This window comes from Pseudoliparis swirei, chromosome 18 (assembly GCF_029220125.1).
Source record: "Pseudoliparis swirei isolate HS2019 ecotype Mariana Trench chromosome 18, NWPU_hadal_v1, whole genome shotgun sequence".
Classification (NCBI taxonomy): Eukaryota; Metazoa; Chordata; class Actinopteri; order Perciformes; family Liparidae; genus Pseudoliparis; species Pseudoliparis swirei.
Window position 1 is genome coordinate 14180859 of NC_079405.1, and position 16173 is coordinate 14197031.

General features: G+C 40.1%; 2 protein-coding genes across 5 annotated transcripts; both read right to left on the reverse strand.

The window, feature by feature from the left end:
* Positions 1-1468: 1468 nt before the first annotated feature.
* c18h1orf159 (chromosome 18 C1orf159 homolog) lies at positions 1469-8146 on the reverse strand. 3 transcript variants are annotated; one of them, XM_056438049.1, is made up of 10 exons: positions 8063-8146; positions 6991-7076; positions 5855-5934; positions 5678-5762; positions 4885-4980; positions 4744-4800; positions 4314-4448; positions 3901-3926; positions 3695-3719; positions 1469-3358 (listed from the first exon to the last, which is right to left on the reverse strand). In XM_056438049.1, the coding sequence occupies exons 3-10, from the start codon at positions 5924-5926 to the stop codon at positions 3264-3266; spliced, it is 591 nt and encodes a 196-aa protein (XP_056294024.1). In that variant the 5' UTR covers positions 5927-5934; positions 6991-7076; positions 8063-8146; the 3' UTR covers positions 1469-3263. The 3 variants fall into 3 exon arrangements, with proteins under 3 accessions (XP_056294024.1, XP_056294025.1, XP_056294023.1); XM_056438050.1 differs by lacking the exon at positions 6991-7076 and having other exon boundaries at positions 8063-8137; XM_056438048.1 differs by lacking the exon at positions 8063-8146 and having other exon boundaries at positions 6991-7222.
* A 1180-nt stretch (positions 8147-9326) lies between these two features.
* kbtbd12 (kelch repeat and BTB (POZ) domain containing 12) lies at positions 9327-15714 on the reverse strand. Of its 2 annotated transcripts, none has more exons than XM_056438047.1 (6): positions 15564-15714; positions 14018-14772; positions 13669-13939; positions 13347-13497; positions 12999-13196; positions 9327-12908 (listed from the first exon to the last, which is right to left on the reverse strand). In XM_056438047.1, exons 1-6 carry the CDS (start codon positions 15564-15566, stop codon positions 12739-12741), a joined length of 1548 nt encoding a protein of 515 aa, XP_056294022.1. In that variant the 5' UTR covers positions 15567-15714; the 3' UTR covers positions 9327-12738. The 2 variants fall into 2 exon arrangements, with proteins under 2 accessions (XP_056294022.1, XP_056294021.1); XM_056438046.1 differs by having other exon boundaries at positions 14018-15178.
* Positions 15715-16173: the final 459 nt, after the last annotated feature.

A 16173-nucleotide genomic window follows, 5' to 3' on the forward strand; every position in this document is an offset into this window, starting at 1 on the left:
AAATAAAAGGCTTGCAATATTCGAATGATGTGTAAATCCAGAAATGCATGACATTTTTTTTTTTGTTTTAATTTTAAAATAGAAAGACTGCTTATCCTCCTGAGACACAGCCCATTCATTTGTGTGTATGTATATATATATATATATATATATATATAATCTGAGTTAAGGCTGCTTTTGTCACGCAGCCATTGAGACACGGTGCGTGCCGGTGTGAAATGATAGGCTCTCCGAGCCTATCCGCCCTTCTGTGAACCCCACCCCACCCCGGGATGGAGTGTAGAAGAATCACACAAGGTGACTCCCACCAAACCGCCCCATCCCGGGCCCACAACAAGATATTTATGAAACTACATGGTGCCATCATAGCATTGGTTATACACTATGAGGCCTTTAGTCTGTATCTGAGCAGATGATACAGAGTTCCTTCAGTTTGAGCAGCTGTAGTTACATAACTTTACTGACTGTCTGCATTGGAGACAAAGAACTTAACATTTCACTTATGTCATCTTTTATAAAAAACCGAATACAGTGCCTGCAGACAGCTTGACACGGATCAGCGCGTGCGCTCTGATCCCGCGCTCTTTTAATGAAGTATTGATACTAAAAATATGCTAAATCATATCGTTTTTAACGGACGGATAACTTGTTAGTATCGATACAACTTGCAACATGACTGCAGTAGATGTAGCGGGCCCCAAACGATGTCGACATCTGAACGCTGATTGGCCAAGACGCGACACGTCCCATCAAAGATGTTTTATTGCGAAGAGCACCACTTCACATTTTCTCCGTGTCTCACTCCAATCTCATAAACGCCGGCCGGCCAGTTGACCCCCACCCCACCCCCCCAAAACAAAAACTCTTCGGATCTACACGATTCACGTGGATGACCTATTTTGATTTCAGTTTGCAGGTATGTTCATTACCGTTTTCCTAATTAATTCATGAACCCAACAGGATTATTAATACATTTCCAAGTAAACTTTTCATTCTCATTTTGTATAAATACATTGTTGTCTGGCTCACAGTGAGGCATCGTTTATTATTAGCTGCAGGAATCATTAAATAAATAATACGCTTTATTTGTAGATCACCTTTTCTACAAGAAATGCAGCACAAAGAATATAGAATAAACAACAACCTGTAGTGGAGGTAATTTGAGACTTAATAAACGTTAACTCGTCTGAAGAAGCACAGAACCTTTCAATTTCACTACAGCTCTGGTTTACCCTAAAATAAGCAGTTCCAGCCATCTCAGAACAGCTTTGCTTTGGGTGTAAAATCACCGCAGGTCTAATCTGTGTCGGGGAACAGCCAGAAAACACCCAGCGTGGCACTGTGGGGGTTCTCGGAGCACTCACACAACGCATTCAAATTTGCCGTTGAACATTTGGAAATGTAAGCCAACTAGTGTCACATAAAAACTGCAGTGTGAGAACTCATATCACTGCACAGAGAGATCAACTGGTTATGGAAAGGTGCTTTATTTCTCCAAACATTACACACATCTTCAGAATATTTCTCATGGCATTAAAACTAGAGTATGTACATCTTTACAAAAACAATACATTATTTGTATAAAACAATATATACATGTCTTCAGCTTATGGCCGTCTGCACAACAGCAAACACAATATGCAAAACAACGGGAATATTCATGTATGCTTGCTGCCTTTTTATCTGGTTCACTTCACGTTGCTTCACATACACTGGAGGAGCAAATTAGTGTTGTCAAGATATAAAACTATATGTAATTAAATAGCATGTAACAAATAAAACTCGGATACTTGTTTTAGAATAGTGTACAGTAAATATAAAGGCCACTGGATATAATTCAAATACCCAATTAATCACCACATCATGACTAAATGTTTCCTGGCTGCTTTTAAAGCTCATAATGGCACAGTAATCACAGTTATGGCATACAGTACATTTGGCAAAGTTTAATGGGAGTCAAGAACATTTCACAATGCAACAATAATGTTGCCATCCATACAACCAGAAAATCTCAATCCCACTTGATGGCCACGAGTCGTTTCAAATAAAAGCAGGGTCCAACATAACTGATGACCTCAGACATATAAAGTGCGCATGGATTCAGTAATTTGAGGTTTTGAGAGAATAAGCTGTTGTACTTTAAATCTACTTTATGGAGCTAAATTGGCATATTAAAAAGGTTCTGTCGGACCACAGACCTTCCTATGAAAACACAATGATGATGTTTGACTCAGTCTGTTGTGAATTCATGATTCATTCTACAGCGATGCACCATGTCTTGTACTTGTGTAATACATTCACGTTGGTTAAGCTCACGAAAAATGCAAATACAAGAATAAAAACACAAAGCAGTCACCAATCATCCATACAGCGCCGACAGCTCTCTCCCCAAGATATCCCATTCCACCAGAAGAGCTTGACTATCACACACAATGTATTCTGTTGGTCTGACTGTAATCAATAAAGCTCAGTGCACAGTGACAACATGTAAAGAAATATCACGCATATAAATATCATTCAATTTAGCAAACACAGGCTTCCATCAAATGTCACTGGGCTGTCACTTTGTCCCCTGAACAAACCTGCTTCTCTACTTGATCTCTGGCACAAATAATCTTTGCATTAAAAGAAATAGAAGTAATATGCTTCCACGCTTTCTTGCAGCTAGTTAGATGAGGAGATCATTACAACTCTCGGCTCTGTAAAAAACATGGCTATAGGCAGCAGACTGGAAACAGCTAGCCTCTTTCCAATGGCAACAACATTCACAACGTTATATCTCGTTTGTTTAATGTAAACATAAAAGTGGAAAAATTACAAGTCACCGCAATAGTCCGGCCAGTACGATAAATAAATGTGTTTTTTCCACTTTTTAGAGGTTATATGGATTAAAATAGATAAAATGTGTTAATCAATTAAGTTGAGTGAATACGTGTATTCCCAAAGTGTCAAACTATTCCTTTAACAGACAGGTCCACATATTTATGAGACTCATCACTTCAGGGGTTTTGATCTAAAAACAAAAACAGTGATCCTGAAGTGCTGCATGAATACGAGGAAAAAACAAAACAGACATGGGAGGTTTCAAATTTACAGAGAAATACTGAAACTATTTTCCTGGGATGATTGCATTAAGTTAAATATGGCCGCCTACCTACGATTGAACTGGTGTTTCCTCACACAGCTGAACCGTCACATGATAAAAACATAATCCAACATCGTTCCTGAGCGTTCTCTCGTACCTGCAGCGGACGCCCCACCTCCTACACATTATAGACCTGGGTGGTGGGCACGGTGGCACTCTTCAGTGAGGATGTGGCAGAGGGCCGCTCCCTTCTGACGTATCTTGGCTTCCTCACTTCAAAGGAAACACAAAACAAAAAAGGAATAGATAATCACCTGTGTGGAAAGTCAAGAAGAGACAAGCACTGGAATTCCTCTATGTAGCATCTTTGAGCCAACCGTCTGCATGTGTTGTGCTTTTAAGCAGAACTTTCATGCATCTCTTTTTGTGAGCTTTTTGTCTGTCATCGCTACTAACAGTCTTCAAATATGTAACACTCCTCATCAACGTTGCCCAATACTTCCGCATACCGTTTTAACTGCTTTGCATTACACGTCTTACAACCTGTTCCACAAGAGTCACAGTTCAAGAACAGGTAATTTACAGATAAAGAGAGGAAAGTCGTCATACCTGTCGAGGAGGGGATCATGACCGCCTAGTAAGGGAAACAAAAATAGAAAGTATAACCATCTTTTTTAGACATATTTACGAAAAAGGATGTTGTGCTCCAAGACGGCATTGCTGCAGCTACAATACATGCAATCATTCTCAACACAAGGCCCCACATGTACTGTCGTGTGTGATTAGCTGTGAAAATAACAATAAAATGGACTTACAGTCTCACTTGGTTGGAATATGAAGGCTGTAAAAGTACAACAAAATACTGTTACATTTGGGTTTAACTGACGGAACATCAATTATTAATCGCTAAAGCAGATCAATAGCATTGTGTTTCCATGCTTTATTATAGATAGATAGATAGAGATAGATATATACTTTATTAATCCCCTAGGGGAAATTTGTCGTCACAGTAGCAGCACCAATAAACTAAACACACAAGAATAAAAAATAAAATATAAAAAACAGGGATGAAAGATATAGGAGTATACAAAGTAAAATATAAAATAAAATATATATGTATATATATAACATATATGCATACACAATACATTATATTGGTTTAATGGGTGCGGTGGGTCGATAAAACCCTGCTTGTAGGATGACTGTGTCATAGCTGTGAAGCGCTCACCCTTGTTGCGGCGGTAAAAGATGCTCGGGAGTCGGTGGGAGCGCTTGAGGTAGAAAAAGGAGGCAACAGAGAGGATCAGGAACAGGCTGATCAACATTGTTCCCAGAAGAAGAGAGGCTGCCACACCCGGCCCTCCTGCCCAAAAGACACAGCACAAAACAGAAAACTGTGATGAGAAATGTGGTGATTATCTTCCCGGGCGCTGCAGGTATTTAGTCCATCATCAGACACATATTTTTACACATGAAAAGGGGTAATAATCTTAGAGAATAACAAATAATTACGATACGAAACAGTTGCTTCATTGATATCTTTTAAACACATTTTTTTCTTCGAATAAATTTAACCTAACATTAAAACTAAGGCCAAAAATAAATTATGTACGCAAGTAAAACCAATCAGTTATTAATGACGGGATTCGATATCTTACCAATTTTAGGAACGACAGTGGTTACAGTTGTGTGGTTTTTCCTCTCCACTGTGTAGTCTAATGAGCACACAAAAGGGGAAAATATAAAATAAATACGTAACATTCAGGTTATTTTCCAATAAAAAACAGCTCTGTCCTTACTGTAGGTGCAGACTGTAATGTTCTCCAAATCCACAGCTCCTGAGTCACAGAATATGCAAACTGTGTTGCTGTTCTCAAGGACACGCAAGAAGCATCCTAAAGAAATCAGAACAAGAGCATATTTCAATTTCTTTGCCTTTTGACCCTGCAATTTACATTCTATTATATTGACCCTGCAATTTACATTCTATTATATTCAAGGATAGAAGTAGACATTAAAAAAATGTATATGCTTTTCACATTTTCTTATATGAATTGCTTAATATACTGTATAGATAATACATGTATTGGTTTTCATCAAAATAAAACGTTTTGCCAAGTTAATCAGAGTAAAAAAAAGCCAGTTTTAAGTTAACTCAAAACATAAGGTTATTTTCCTTTTTCACACATTGCCATGGATAAGAGCACCGCATAAGCACAGGGATGAGCCGTTTCATAAATTTCACTGCTTTTCACCATGTCCTGCTGGCATGCAGGAGCACATCGTCTCAAATGTTTTCAGGATCAAATTCATACTTTCTATTTTTTTTATTTTTAAGTACAGACATTTTAATTGATTCAGCACTACAGTGCATCACATTCTTGGTAGATTACCAATGTAAAGTATTTTACAATACTTCACTCATTATGTATTAAAGTAATTATATGAGATACATTCATGAATGGCCATAGTATTATTTCCCTCTGGTTAATCTCTCATAATAAAGCTAAAGTAATAGATCTGATGTCAAAAGTCTTAGTGTCACTTTGCACATGTGTGCCAACTATAGCCGTTAGTAAACATCCACATTACCTGGTTCACAGTGGGTGTCATTTGAACATGAGTTGTTCGCTCTCTGTTTCTCGCCACAGCACTCGAGTGAGTTCTGATGTAAAGCCTACAGACAGAACATTATTTATTGATTAGCAATACGTGTAACCACAACAAAGCACACATTGGCTCTGTAGCTCAGTGACATCCATTGTATACCTTTGTTAAAGGTGTCTCGGGTCTGATAAGAATCACAGTTGCAGCCAAGACCAAAAGGAATGACAGAGCCATATTCAACCCTTAAAGAGCAAACAGACCTGAATTAGACACAAATGTAATACGTTGACGAGTCACATTGCAGGACAAATACACTCTCACAATACATTTAGTTAAGTTGAATACTTGTTTTGTATTGATTGCATCCAAACTATACAGATTAGACACCCACAAGCCCTTATTGCTTATTCACATCACAACTTAAAACCAACATTTTGTTATGCAAAATTATATAGGCTCCTGGCAAAATGTGAAAGTGGCTATCTCAAGAGTTTTCTATCGAGTCACAAGTTCTCAACGAATACGGGAACACAATGGTGATTGCACCTATACATATATTTATTTGCACTGTTGCAAACTCCATGAGAGTTATTAGAGTTTCCCTCCATTAAATAAAACACAACATATGGAACTATGCACAGTTCTGTCAATTTGAAGCTGACGTGACAACCAACAGACTGGAAGTGGTAATCCTGTGGCTGGCGTCTGACAGGTTCATGGCTTCATTGGAATCGGTTGAGACATGTACACATTGTAAGTGTGAAGTGGCTCCCATGTCACTCAACTAAAATCAGAAAACCGATTTACGGCAGCTGACCTGTCGTGCCAACAGGGGTCTCAGGAAACGTGGCCCCGCCCACTCAGGTCGACGGGTGCCGCTGTCCCGACGGTGCCTGACGCTCGCCAGCCACAGGCTCGCCACCGCGGTGCCAGTGGCTCAAGGAGGATCTCGGCCTTGCTAAACTCTGAGCACAATCCCTTGTTTTCACTCAATTAGAACTCAATCAGGACTTTAATCCTGAGTAGTGCCACTTTAAAGCGTTAACACATGCTTTGGAAAATGGCATGAACAAGTGTGAACGTCAGTCGAGTGACACGCGACACAACCAAGGTGTTTAGCTACCTATAGCACCTGCTACTGTGATGACATTACATCGTTTTCGTGTTCGCAGTCAGAGCTTATATAAGTATGTCAGCGTTGTAGAGGCAGATTTGCTAATCTATTTAAATCTGTTCAACATTATCGGCTATTTACAACGACGGACTGATCAGCTGCTCATGACAAAAAGTTAACTCACCAGGGCTGTTGACCAGACCAAACTCCCAAATGCGGTTTAATCCACGTGACGGGATGTCGGCTTCACAGGTGTTTTCTGAAAGTCATCTATAGTTTTGTCAGATTTGTCTTCAACACGCATCCGTAGTTCACCCACAGATAGTCCTACAGTGCGCAGCCGGTGTGCGTAGGCATAGCTACCTGCTTTCAATTCATTTAGCGTGGACACTTCCGGGTAAAGTTTTCAAAATAAAACCCTGACTGTGTTTATGCTTCATTAACGTAGGCCTATGTCTGCATCGTATACATTAAATAAATGAATACAAACATAATATATTAAAAGAGATATACTCCTGCTGATAATAATTGACATAGCATATCAATAACAACAACAATAATACAATATAAGATATTATATGTATTATTATTAAAAGATACCAATAAATGAAATGTAATCACGTTCACAAAATATATTTTTTGATTCAATACTGAAAAAAAGAATATCAGCATGTTTCTTAAAAGATAACTTTAAGTTAAATTTATTTTTTTAAAGGAATTGTTATATTTGTTGTTGTTGCTGAATAGGTGCTGGCTAATACTTCTTATTGTTGTTTTACTCACAGTATACTTATTGAAAAGCCTATAAGAAATAATACATGAAAATAACTTTATCTTAATATATATTTTAGCAAGAAAGGGAGCAGGTGCAATTGATGAAAATAATTACGATTCAATTAATTGCTCGTCTGCATGCTCACTGGGTTAGTGGCACTGCACCCTTTTGTCAAGCTCAAATTAAATCCATTTACACGCATAACTATGCATGATGTTATATTTGTGTTTCATTTATTGTAATTTAATTAAACACAACTATTGGGTCTGGTTTAGTTGATATCCAAAGCACACCCAGTTAATAACAGTTAATATAATTTAGGGGGCCCGCTGGATTAGTAAACCTACGTGTATTGAATTAGATACAATAATGTACTACTTCATCATTGCCATAGTGGCATAATTGACTAACGCTAACTGACTCATTCACTCGCTCACTCGCCTTCTCGTCCACTCACTTGCTTACTTCCTCGCTCACTTACTTTTCCGAGGCACCCTAAATGGAAAGGTCACATGGCGGGAGATTGAAATCCTCGCGAGTTTCCTGCGGGTTGTCGACCTTCCTCTCGTTACCAACAGCCTAGGCCTCTGCGGAATGTGAGTAAATTACAACACTATTTAATCTAAACAGTCTGTTTATTTAATCCACGACAACCATTGCTCAGAACTAGACGTCAGATAAATAGCACGGTTAAGGTTTGACGATCGCAACAGTTTGTAGGAACTTCAATTGAAATGTTGTATAACGTTAGCTAGCATTTTCCAGATTAGCGTTCATGCTAACCAACGCAACACTAGCTCGCTCGACACACCTGTCAGCTGTTGAATGATAACAGAAGACAAAGAGCTGCTCCTCTTACTACTAACGTGTTATCTTTTCCAACAGGTAATCAAACGCCATGAATCATACGAGGAACATAAAGGAGATGCTGAGCATCCCAACTGGAACCAGGTAGTTGGATTGAGTTTGCTACTTGACAGTGACTTCCATGAGCTGTTTAGGTTACTTCTCTCCAACTCTGAATGATTCAAGCTGTGATCCACAGTTTGAATCTGGAAAACGATGTGATCAAGCCCTACATTTAAAGAGCAATGTTGTACGTGTGTATCTGCGTGTTTACCTGATTGCTACACGTGTGTTTGTTTTTCTTTACTCTTCAAACCTTGTGGGGATAAAACGATCCACAGAAATGGGGCTACCAGCGGCTACTCTAGTTTCACAGACTCTCAGTTTTTCTTTGGGTCTCAGTTTTGGCCTGAAAGTTCTCAAGGCCTGTCTCAAGATATGAGTGTGTCATCCAGGACCTCCCAACAAAGTTCACAAGAGGTGAGGTATATCAATTTAATTTAACAAGTGGCAGTAATATCTTTGCATACCCAGATTAATGGGCATGGAGGTATCGCGACATTATTCCTCACATCTGGTACAATATTTGTAAGTGGTTTTACCTCATGGACATATTTGCAGTTGTCTTGTACTCAGAGTAAAGTAAACAAGAATGTATAAATATACTATATAATATAATTAATTTGTTCAGTGTATATACTGGGAGACAATAGCCATTTATATAATCTAAGATTGCTATATTGCTGGTTTGTAACGTACGTTTAGTGCATTCCACATTATTGTGAGACTAGTCCATTTTAAATAGGCCATGATGATTGAGTTCAGTAATTGCAGAGGCCATTTGATTCTTAGCAATACATGTTTCCGCATACTATCGTGTGACAAAATATGACCCAATGTATAGGGAGTGCATACAGTTTTATTCATCATCACTCTGATTATGTGAAACCTAGCTATGTCTTGTGTCTCATATCTTTTTTTGAAATGTTTTTTTCTTTTCTTTTTTAGGGAAGTGACCCAAAGTTTTCAAGCAGTTATCACACTAAACCTTTCCTGTTTGGAGACTTGAAGGAAAAGAGCAAATCTTTTGGAATACTGGACAAATTTGAAGAAGACAAGAAAAGGGCAAAAGAAAAAACAGATGGGTATGAGTTAAACATGCCACTCACTTTTAATATATACTATAAAATGAGTAGGACTAATCATTTCTGACATGTTGTATCTGGCTTTTGCTTTAACAGTGATATTTTTGCCAAAGAATGTAATAATTTCCGAGAAACACTCAACAATGTAAGTGATGATACACATTCATTCAGTTGCATTTTTGGTCATGAAGTAGATTTAAAAAAGTGCTGCCATGTTTTTCAGATCCATCAACTGGTCGCTGGCACAGAGAGAAATACTGCTGTGTGTCAAACGGTCCTCCAAAAATTTGACAACTTTGCATTAACATGTAAGTTTACTAATTTATTTAAATGTTTTTTTTGTTGGAATGATTGAACACAGAATTGCTCTCTGCATTCTGAAGATCTGAATAATTCAGTAAAAAAAAAAATGCAAACCTTTGTTATTGCCAGTAGATGGTGCACTTTTGACAATGTTTAAACATTGTCACCCATCATTTCCTCTAATTTGGAAATGTTTCGATAGTTCCAAACTTCTTTAAATTGTATTGACTTCTGTGCATTAAATTAAATCTTATCTCTTTGTTCAACCCAGTGCAAAATAATTTCAGAAGTCTTCAGAGTGACATTTCTCAGCAGTTTGAGACTTTACTGAAGAAAGTGAACTCCCAGAAAGAGATGGTGACTGAATTGGAGGAGACTGCACAAAAGGTAAATGGTAGTAGCGTTTAATCAAGATTGCTGAAGTTTCAGTTGGATGAAGTAGATATTTGGTGGTTAATAAATGTTTTCGAGATGTTATAGATAAAACTTATATTTTACCCTTCAGCGTGGCACAGCAGAACTCTGTTCAAATCTGCAAAGCTTAAACACTAGTCTGAAAAGTCTGACAGAGGAGCAGGAGAGGGATCGAAACACGCTCGAAGAGGCTCTGAAGCAGCTCAGCACCTTTGTCTCGGCGCACTCGGGCAAACACAGCCCGAAGAGCGTGACGGACAACGCCATCCAGACGTCACCAGAGCTGGAGCAGCCATTCTCCATCATCCTGCAAAACGACAAGCTCGAAGGCACGCAGGTTACACTTAGGTCACACGACACTGAACGCAATACGGCTGAATTTCCCCCCGATCCCAACCACATCTTAGGAAAGAGGAAATGCTCTCCAAGAGGCCACAGAAAGCGCAAAAAGAGCCGTCTGTCGTTGGTCTCGCAAAGGAGTAAGTGCACGAATGAAAACAGTAACCCTCTCATGAACCGTAATAAACAACTAAATGTTTCAACACCCCTCCATGAGCGTCAGGATCCGAACATGTTAACCAGCCAGGGGAGTCCCAACCAAGAGTGCCTAAAAGTGCCAAACAGGGAGATGAGATCCAAAGCTGAAGGGTCCTTCATCAACCCGCTCAGCTGCTGGTCTCAGGACAGCAACAGCTCCGTGTGCCTCGCAGGAATCAAGCCCGTTTTAGAGAAGCTCCCGTCCAAGAGGGGGAGCCCAGTGCAACCTGAAGGCCTCTGGCAACTGTTTGACAAGGATTTAGATTTTGGTGTGGACTTTTAGAGAACCAGCAATGGATTCAAGGGTGAAGCATCTCTGCTCTTGTGTTTGGAGTGAAAGGTTTATTGTGATATTTATCATTACATAAGGCCTATGTTAGAATTGTTTTAGAGTTATTCAGTCTGTTGAAGAATGTTAACATTAATACATGTTTTCATTTATTTCTCTTATACTTGTAGTTAAAGAGCTGTGAGGGGTCTGAAATGTACTCATTAGTATGTTTAGGACAGACTGACTCATACATACAATAACATATTTATCGTTATTCATCTGACATAAACAAAAAAGCATATATTTGATTTGAGTGTCTCCTGATTTCTATTTTTCTACTGTTGACCTGACATTAAATAGAAACTTTTTTAATAAACAGCCATGCTCCATACATCTTAAGGAGCATGTTTATTAGCAGTAAAACGTATTATGCTTCAGCAAGCATTCCACAAAACAAACAATTGATTATTTATATTCTGTAAATGTATTTATTATATATCTTTAGTATTTACCCTGTAATAAATTCATCAAATTCCTAACCAGCATCTTGGCATAATTTGTATAAGAGTCCATAATTATAATTTGAGCTATATTATCATTTAATGAGCATATTCTTGTTTTGATAAATCTGTTATTGGGTTTGCTAGTCTGATATGTTAAAGAGGCCGCTGTGACGTCTTCAGTTTCTTTTGTTGTGAAAAGCTGGAAATCAAGTGGCTTAGTATTTTTGCTTGAAATATATCAACGATTATGTTGATTAATTTTCTGTCAATCGACTATTTGTACGTCGGTTAATGTCGAGAGGTTTTGCTGATGATGCTGTGCGCCACACGGCTGCAGGATTCTGATGATCATTCTCTGCAGATGTTTAAGATTACATACCTGCAAACGTCACCTTTCGGCGAAATTCGCCGTTTTGAAATCAAAATAGGTCATCCACGTGAATAGTGTAGATCCGAAGAGTTTTTGTTTTGGGTAGGGGGGGGGGGTAAATTGGACGGCCGGCGTTTATGAGGTTGGAGTGAGACACGGAGAACATGCGATGTGGTGATCTTCGCAATAAAACATCTTTGATGGAACACGTCGAAGGAACAGACTCCTCGAACAGAATCATGGAACAGAATCATGGAACAGAATCAAAGCTCAGCAGAGCACACAAGTAAAAAAAAAAAGGAAGTTGGTTCATGAATGACTTTAACCATATTATATATAATGATAATGTAAAGTTGTTATTACTATTATTAGGGCCCGATCACTGAATTATTAAGAGGACCTTTTTTCTTAAAATGTTTGTTATTATTTAAATTTGCGGTCAAAACAATCAAAAGACTGTAGTCAAAAAACAACGTGGATGTGGTGTGGAGACAACAACAAAAAAGTCACCTGCACCCCCGTTGTCACCTTTTTCATCCCTCATGAGTTTGCAGGTATGAGATTAACAATAGCAAACACTGTATTTACAAACAATCTTTCTATTCTCATTGACATGAACATCTCTCGTACAATGTGCAAACCCCTAAACGTAGGTCCTCATTCATGGAGGCCTGTAAAATAAGTAATAGTAATAAGTGCGTTCGTGATTAATAATTAATTTCCTTCGCTAATTCTCTGACACAGACTTTGACTTGATCTGAGGGGGTGTCACTGGTTAACCAAGTCTGCAGGTGGGGACATGAGTCCCCTCGGGTTGAGAGTTGCCACTAAACAGACGTCATAGTTGTCATGCATCAGAGCATGCCGAGCCATCACAGTCCAGCGGTTCTCCCGTGGGTCCAGCTCCAGAATGTCTTTTGTTATATTATCGTGACGATCTGAAGGCAGTTAAACAGAATGGATAACGTGGTCACCTGGAGTCATCTTTCAAACTCTTCATTCATTGAATATGACGCTTCGTGTATTACCTGCTCCTTTGTAGTATCCACACACATAGATCTTGCCTCCCACCACTCCTGCGTTGGAGGCATTGGTGCGCAGTGAGAGTTGTGCGGATGGGAGAGGAGGTCCATCCCTCCAACGGTCTTCATCCGGGTTGTAGATCTCTACAGCGTCGAGGCAGCGGCGGGATTGTCCACGATCCACTCCCTCGCATCCGATTCCACCTGCAAAATAGTTTATTTTAACAAATAGAATACTTGTAATAAAAAAATTGTTGTGGCAGGAATCAATGCAGCTTAATTGATGGAGCAGGATTATCACAATATCTACATTCCAAGAGAGAATTTAAAAAAAATTGAAATGAAAATGATTACCCATCACAAAAATTTCGCCATTGAGTACAACAGCACTGCTGCGGTACTTTGAGTACTTCATGGGAGCTAGCCCGGTCCACTTGTTCGCGTTTGGATCGTACTGCAGGAGGCGGTTACTAAGGCGGTCGGGCTCGTCATCCGTCCGATGTGACTGGATGGTTGAAGGGGAGAGAGAGAGAGAGAGAGAGAAAGAGTGGCAGAGCAGGTGCAGTCAGAGAGGAGTCACATTCAGCCACTGAGCTTATGTTACATGTGTTGACGTCTGGTTCTCTAGGTTTCACAATAATTGCCAAGAACTTGTGTAAATATGTTTTGACGTCACCTGTGGGGTTCGACCACCCATCACATAAAGGCAATCCTTCATCCTGACCACGCTGTGATAGGCTAACGGTATCGGCAGGGGTGCTGCACTGCGCCAGGGTCCTCCTTGCAGGGACCATCGCTCCACACAGTTAGTGATGAGAAACTGGTTCTTCAGCTTCATCTGCCCACCCAGCAGGTACAGAGTGTCACCCAGTGACCCCAGAGCGTATGAATCGCGGTACTCGGCTGACGTCAGGCACTCCCAGCTTCCTTGGGCCTCTACTTTGTACCTGGCAACCCAAGATATCAATCAGTGTCATCCGTGTGTGTGCAAATAAAGTTCTCAAGTGTGTCATCTAATATCGTACCTGTAAATCTCAACATTCATGTCCTTCTGTCGGGCCATTCTTCGTGCACCAACCTCTCCTGCCACTATAATGTCATTTCCTTCAGTCACAACCCCGGCACACACGTACCCCAGAGCCTCGGCATAGCGAGGTGAAGTAACGTAGTAGATTCGTCCTGTGGATGGGGCATAGCAAAAGCTGCGCTCAGTAAAGTTGCCGTATCTTGAGCGGATCCCGTCGCCGTCGTTTCCAACACAGAGCAGCAGATCTGTGGTCTCCATGCCGTACCGCAGCTTTAGTTTGCGCGGTGCAGCTGAGGGATGCATCGATGTGACCTCCAAGGCTTGATTGAGAATCTCTACACATTCAGCATCTGCCAGGAGAGCCGTGTTTCTCTTCATCACCTCTCTTAAATACTCAGCATTTATCAATGATAGACGGACCTTCCTCAGGAGCTCTGGAAGGTGCAGAATATTGACCTCTCCACCCATCAGAGTGCTGTGTTTGACCCAACGTAGGACAACATCCAGGATGGTCTCTTCTTGTGAAACATTGAGGTCATCAGAAGTCAGGAGCTTTCCCAGCTGATGGGCCTCCAGCTCCAAGACCTCCTCGTTTTGGCAGACTTGGACAAAGTGCTGCTGCAGGAAGCGCTGGGCGTGGTCAGCCAGTTCTTCTGCACCAAGGTCACGGGCAAAGTAGTACACGCCAAGGCAGTTGGAGGCGTCCATGTTCTCGGCCATGTGCTGCTGGCAGAGAGTGAAGACGTCATCCATCTGCAGGAGAAAAGCTGCAATAGAGATGCCTTGTACATTGGCGTTGGTGAGAGGAAGATCGGAGCAGTACATGTAGTTCAAGAGGAGGGCCAGGCTGTCTGCAGGGGTATCATGCAGGAATATTTCTCTGTTGTTGCACTCCCGCAAGCCGCATGTGAACATTACACGGAAGTATGGGCTGAAGGCAGAGAGAACGACCCGATGACATGGAAAGCTGATGCCCTCAGCAACCAGCACCACATCAGTCAGATGCTCACCCTCCCTCATCTTCCTCAGCTGGTCGAGCAGCACCAGCCCATGTTTGGCCATAAATTCCATTTTGCCTCAACTTGTTTAGAAACGATGATATTTAAAAAGTTACACGGTACATTGTATCCACTCTGAACATCTGGTTAGGACTTTGTCTCTGAAAAAAAAGAAGAAAAAAAACCCCAGATACAAATACATAGAAGCCATGAATGTCATATAAAATAGCAGTTTAATAAACTCATGCTGGTGAAAATTTGTGAAAAATGTCAATACAAGAATGAAGTAACTATTGTTTTATTTGATTAACTACAATAAATCAATGTAATATTACAACGTTTAAACCATTAAAGCATATTTAAATACTACAAAACCTATTATGGCTAAAGTAATAGCAAACCTGTAAACATATTTCAATTAGCGTCATATTCAAACAGAATGTCTAATTAGCTTTGGATATAATACACTGTAGCAAAATTCACCGTTGTCCAAAGTTAGCACGCCATCTGTTTACATCGTACAGTGTTCTCTTGTAAAAGCCTTACCATAGTCTGGAGACTATGCTGGTTCCTCTGCTCTCTTCGGTCTAAAAAGACCAGTAAATATCCATGTTCTTCATGTGTTGTTGAATTTGTCAGTCAGGTTTTGGTTGTAGAGATTCGGAGCTCTTGTAAGAGACAACGATATGCACCCCCTCTGTTGCTGTGGCCCTCTGAGCTGCTACCCCAAAATAGACAGTGTTGTGACAGACAGCAAGTATAGGTCAGAAGGGTTTGAGTGGTCAGGAAAGCGTTGTGTCTTTAAGTTACGATAGTGACAAATATTATGAATCATTTTTATATTGCTTAGTTTCCTCATTGGCATTATGTTGCACTGTGTGATTAAAGACCTTCTTTGGTCCACTTTGTTTGCCTCATGTGGCTGCGGCTCCGGAATGACTGCAATGAAACATTGCTGCCAGCCAGGATTCAGATTTCATGACGGCACTCTCTTAAAGGCCCAGTGTGCTGCTGCCCACAGAAAATCAGACCTTATCTTTCAAGTTTGATTCCTAAAAGCTGAATTCTTGAGATTGTTGTAACAACAAAGAAAACAATTAGTATACTCAATGTATTTATACATTTTACTTTCTTACTTGACACCATTGTGGTGGAT

Bases quoted from the DNA above. Each gene is read 5' to 3' on its own strand.
- c18h1orf159 (XM_056438049.1), bottom strand. From the start codon at position 5,926: ATGGCTCTGTCATTCCTTTTGGTCTTGGCTGCAACTGTGATTCTTATC. The intron at 4,801-4,884 runs GTAAGGACAGAG...TGTGCTCATTAG, and splicing joins CATTACAGTCTGCACCTACA to ACTACACAGTGGAGAGGAAA. The intron at 3,927-4,313 runs GTGAGCGCTTCA...GTACTTTTACAG, and splicing joins CTTTTACCGCCGCAACAAGG to CCTTCATATTCCAACCAAGT.
- kbtbd12 (XM_056438046.1), bottom strand. From the start codon at position 15,090: ATGGAATTTATGGCCAAACATGGGCTGGTGCTGCTCGACCAGCTGAGG. The intron at 13,498-13,668 runs GTGACGTCAAAA...TCAACCATCCAG, and splicing joins TGGGTGGTCGAACCCCACAG to TCACATCGGACGGATGACGA. The intron at 12,909-12,998 runs GTAATACACGAA...AACTGCCTTCAG, and splicing joins TGGATACTACAAAGGAGCAG to ATCGTCACGATAATATAACA.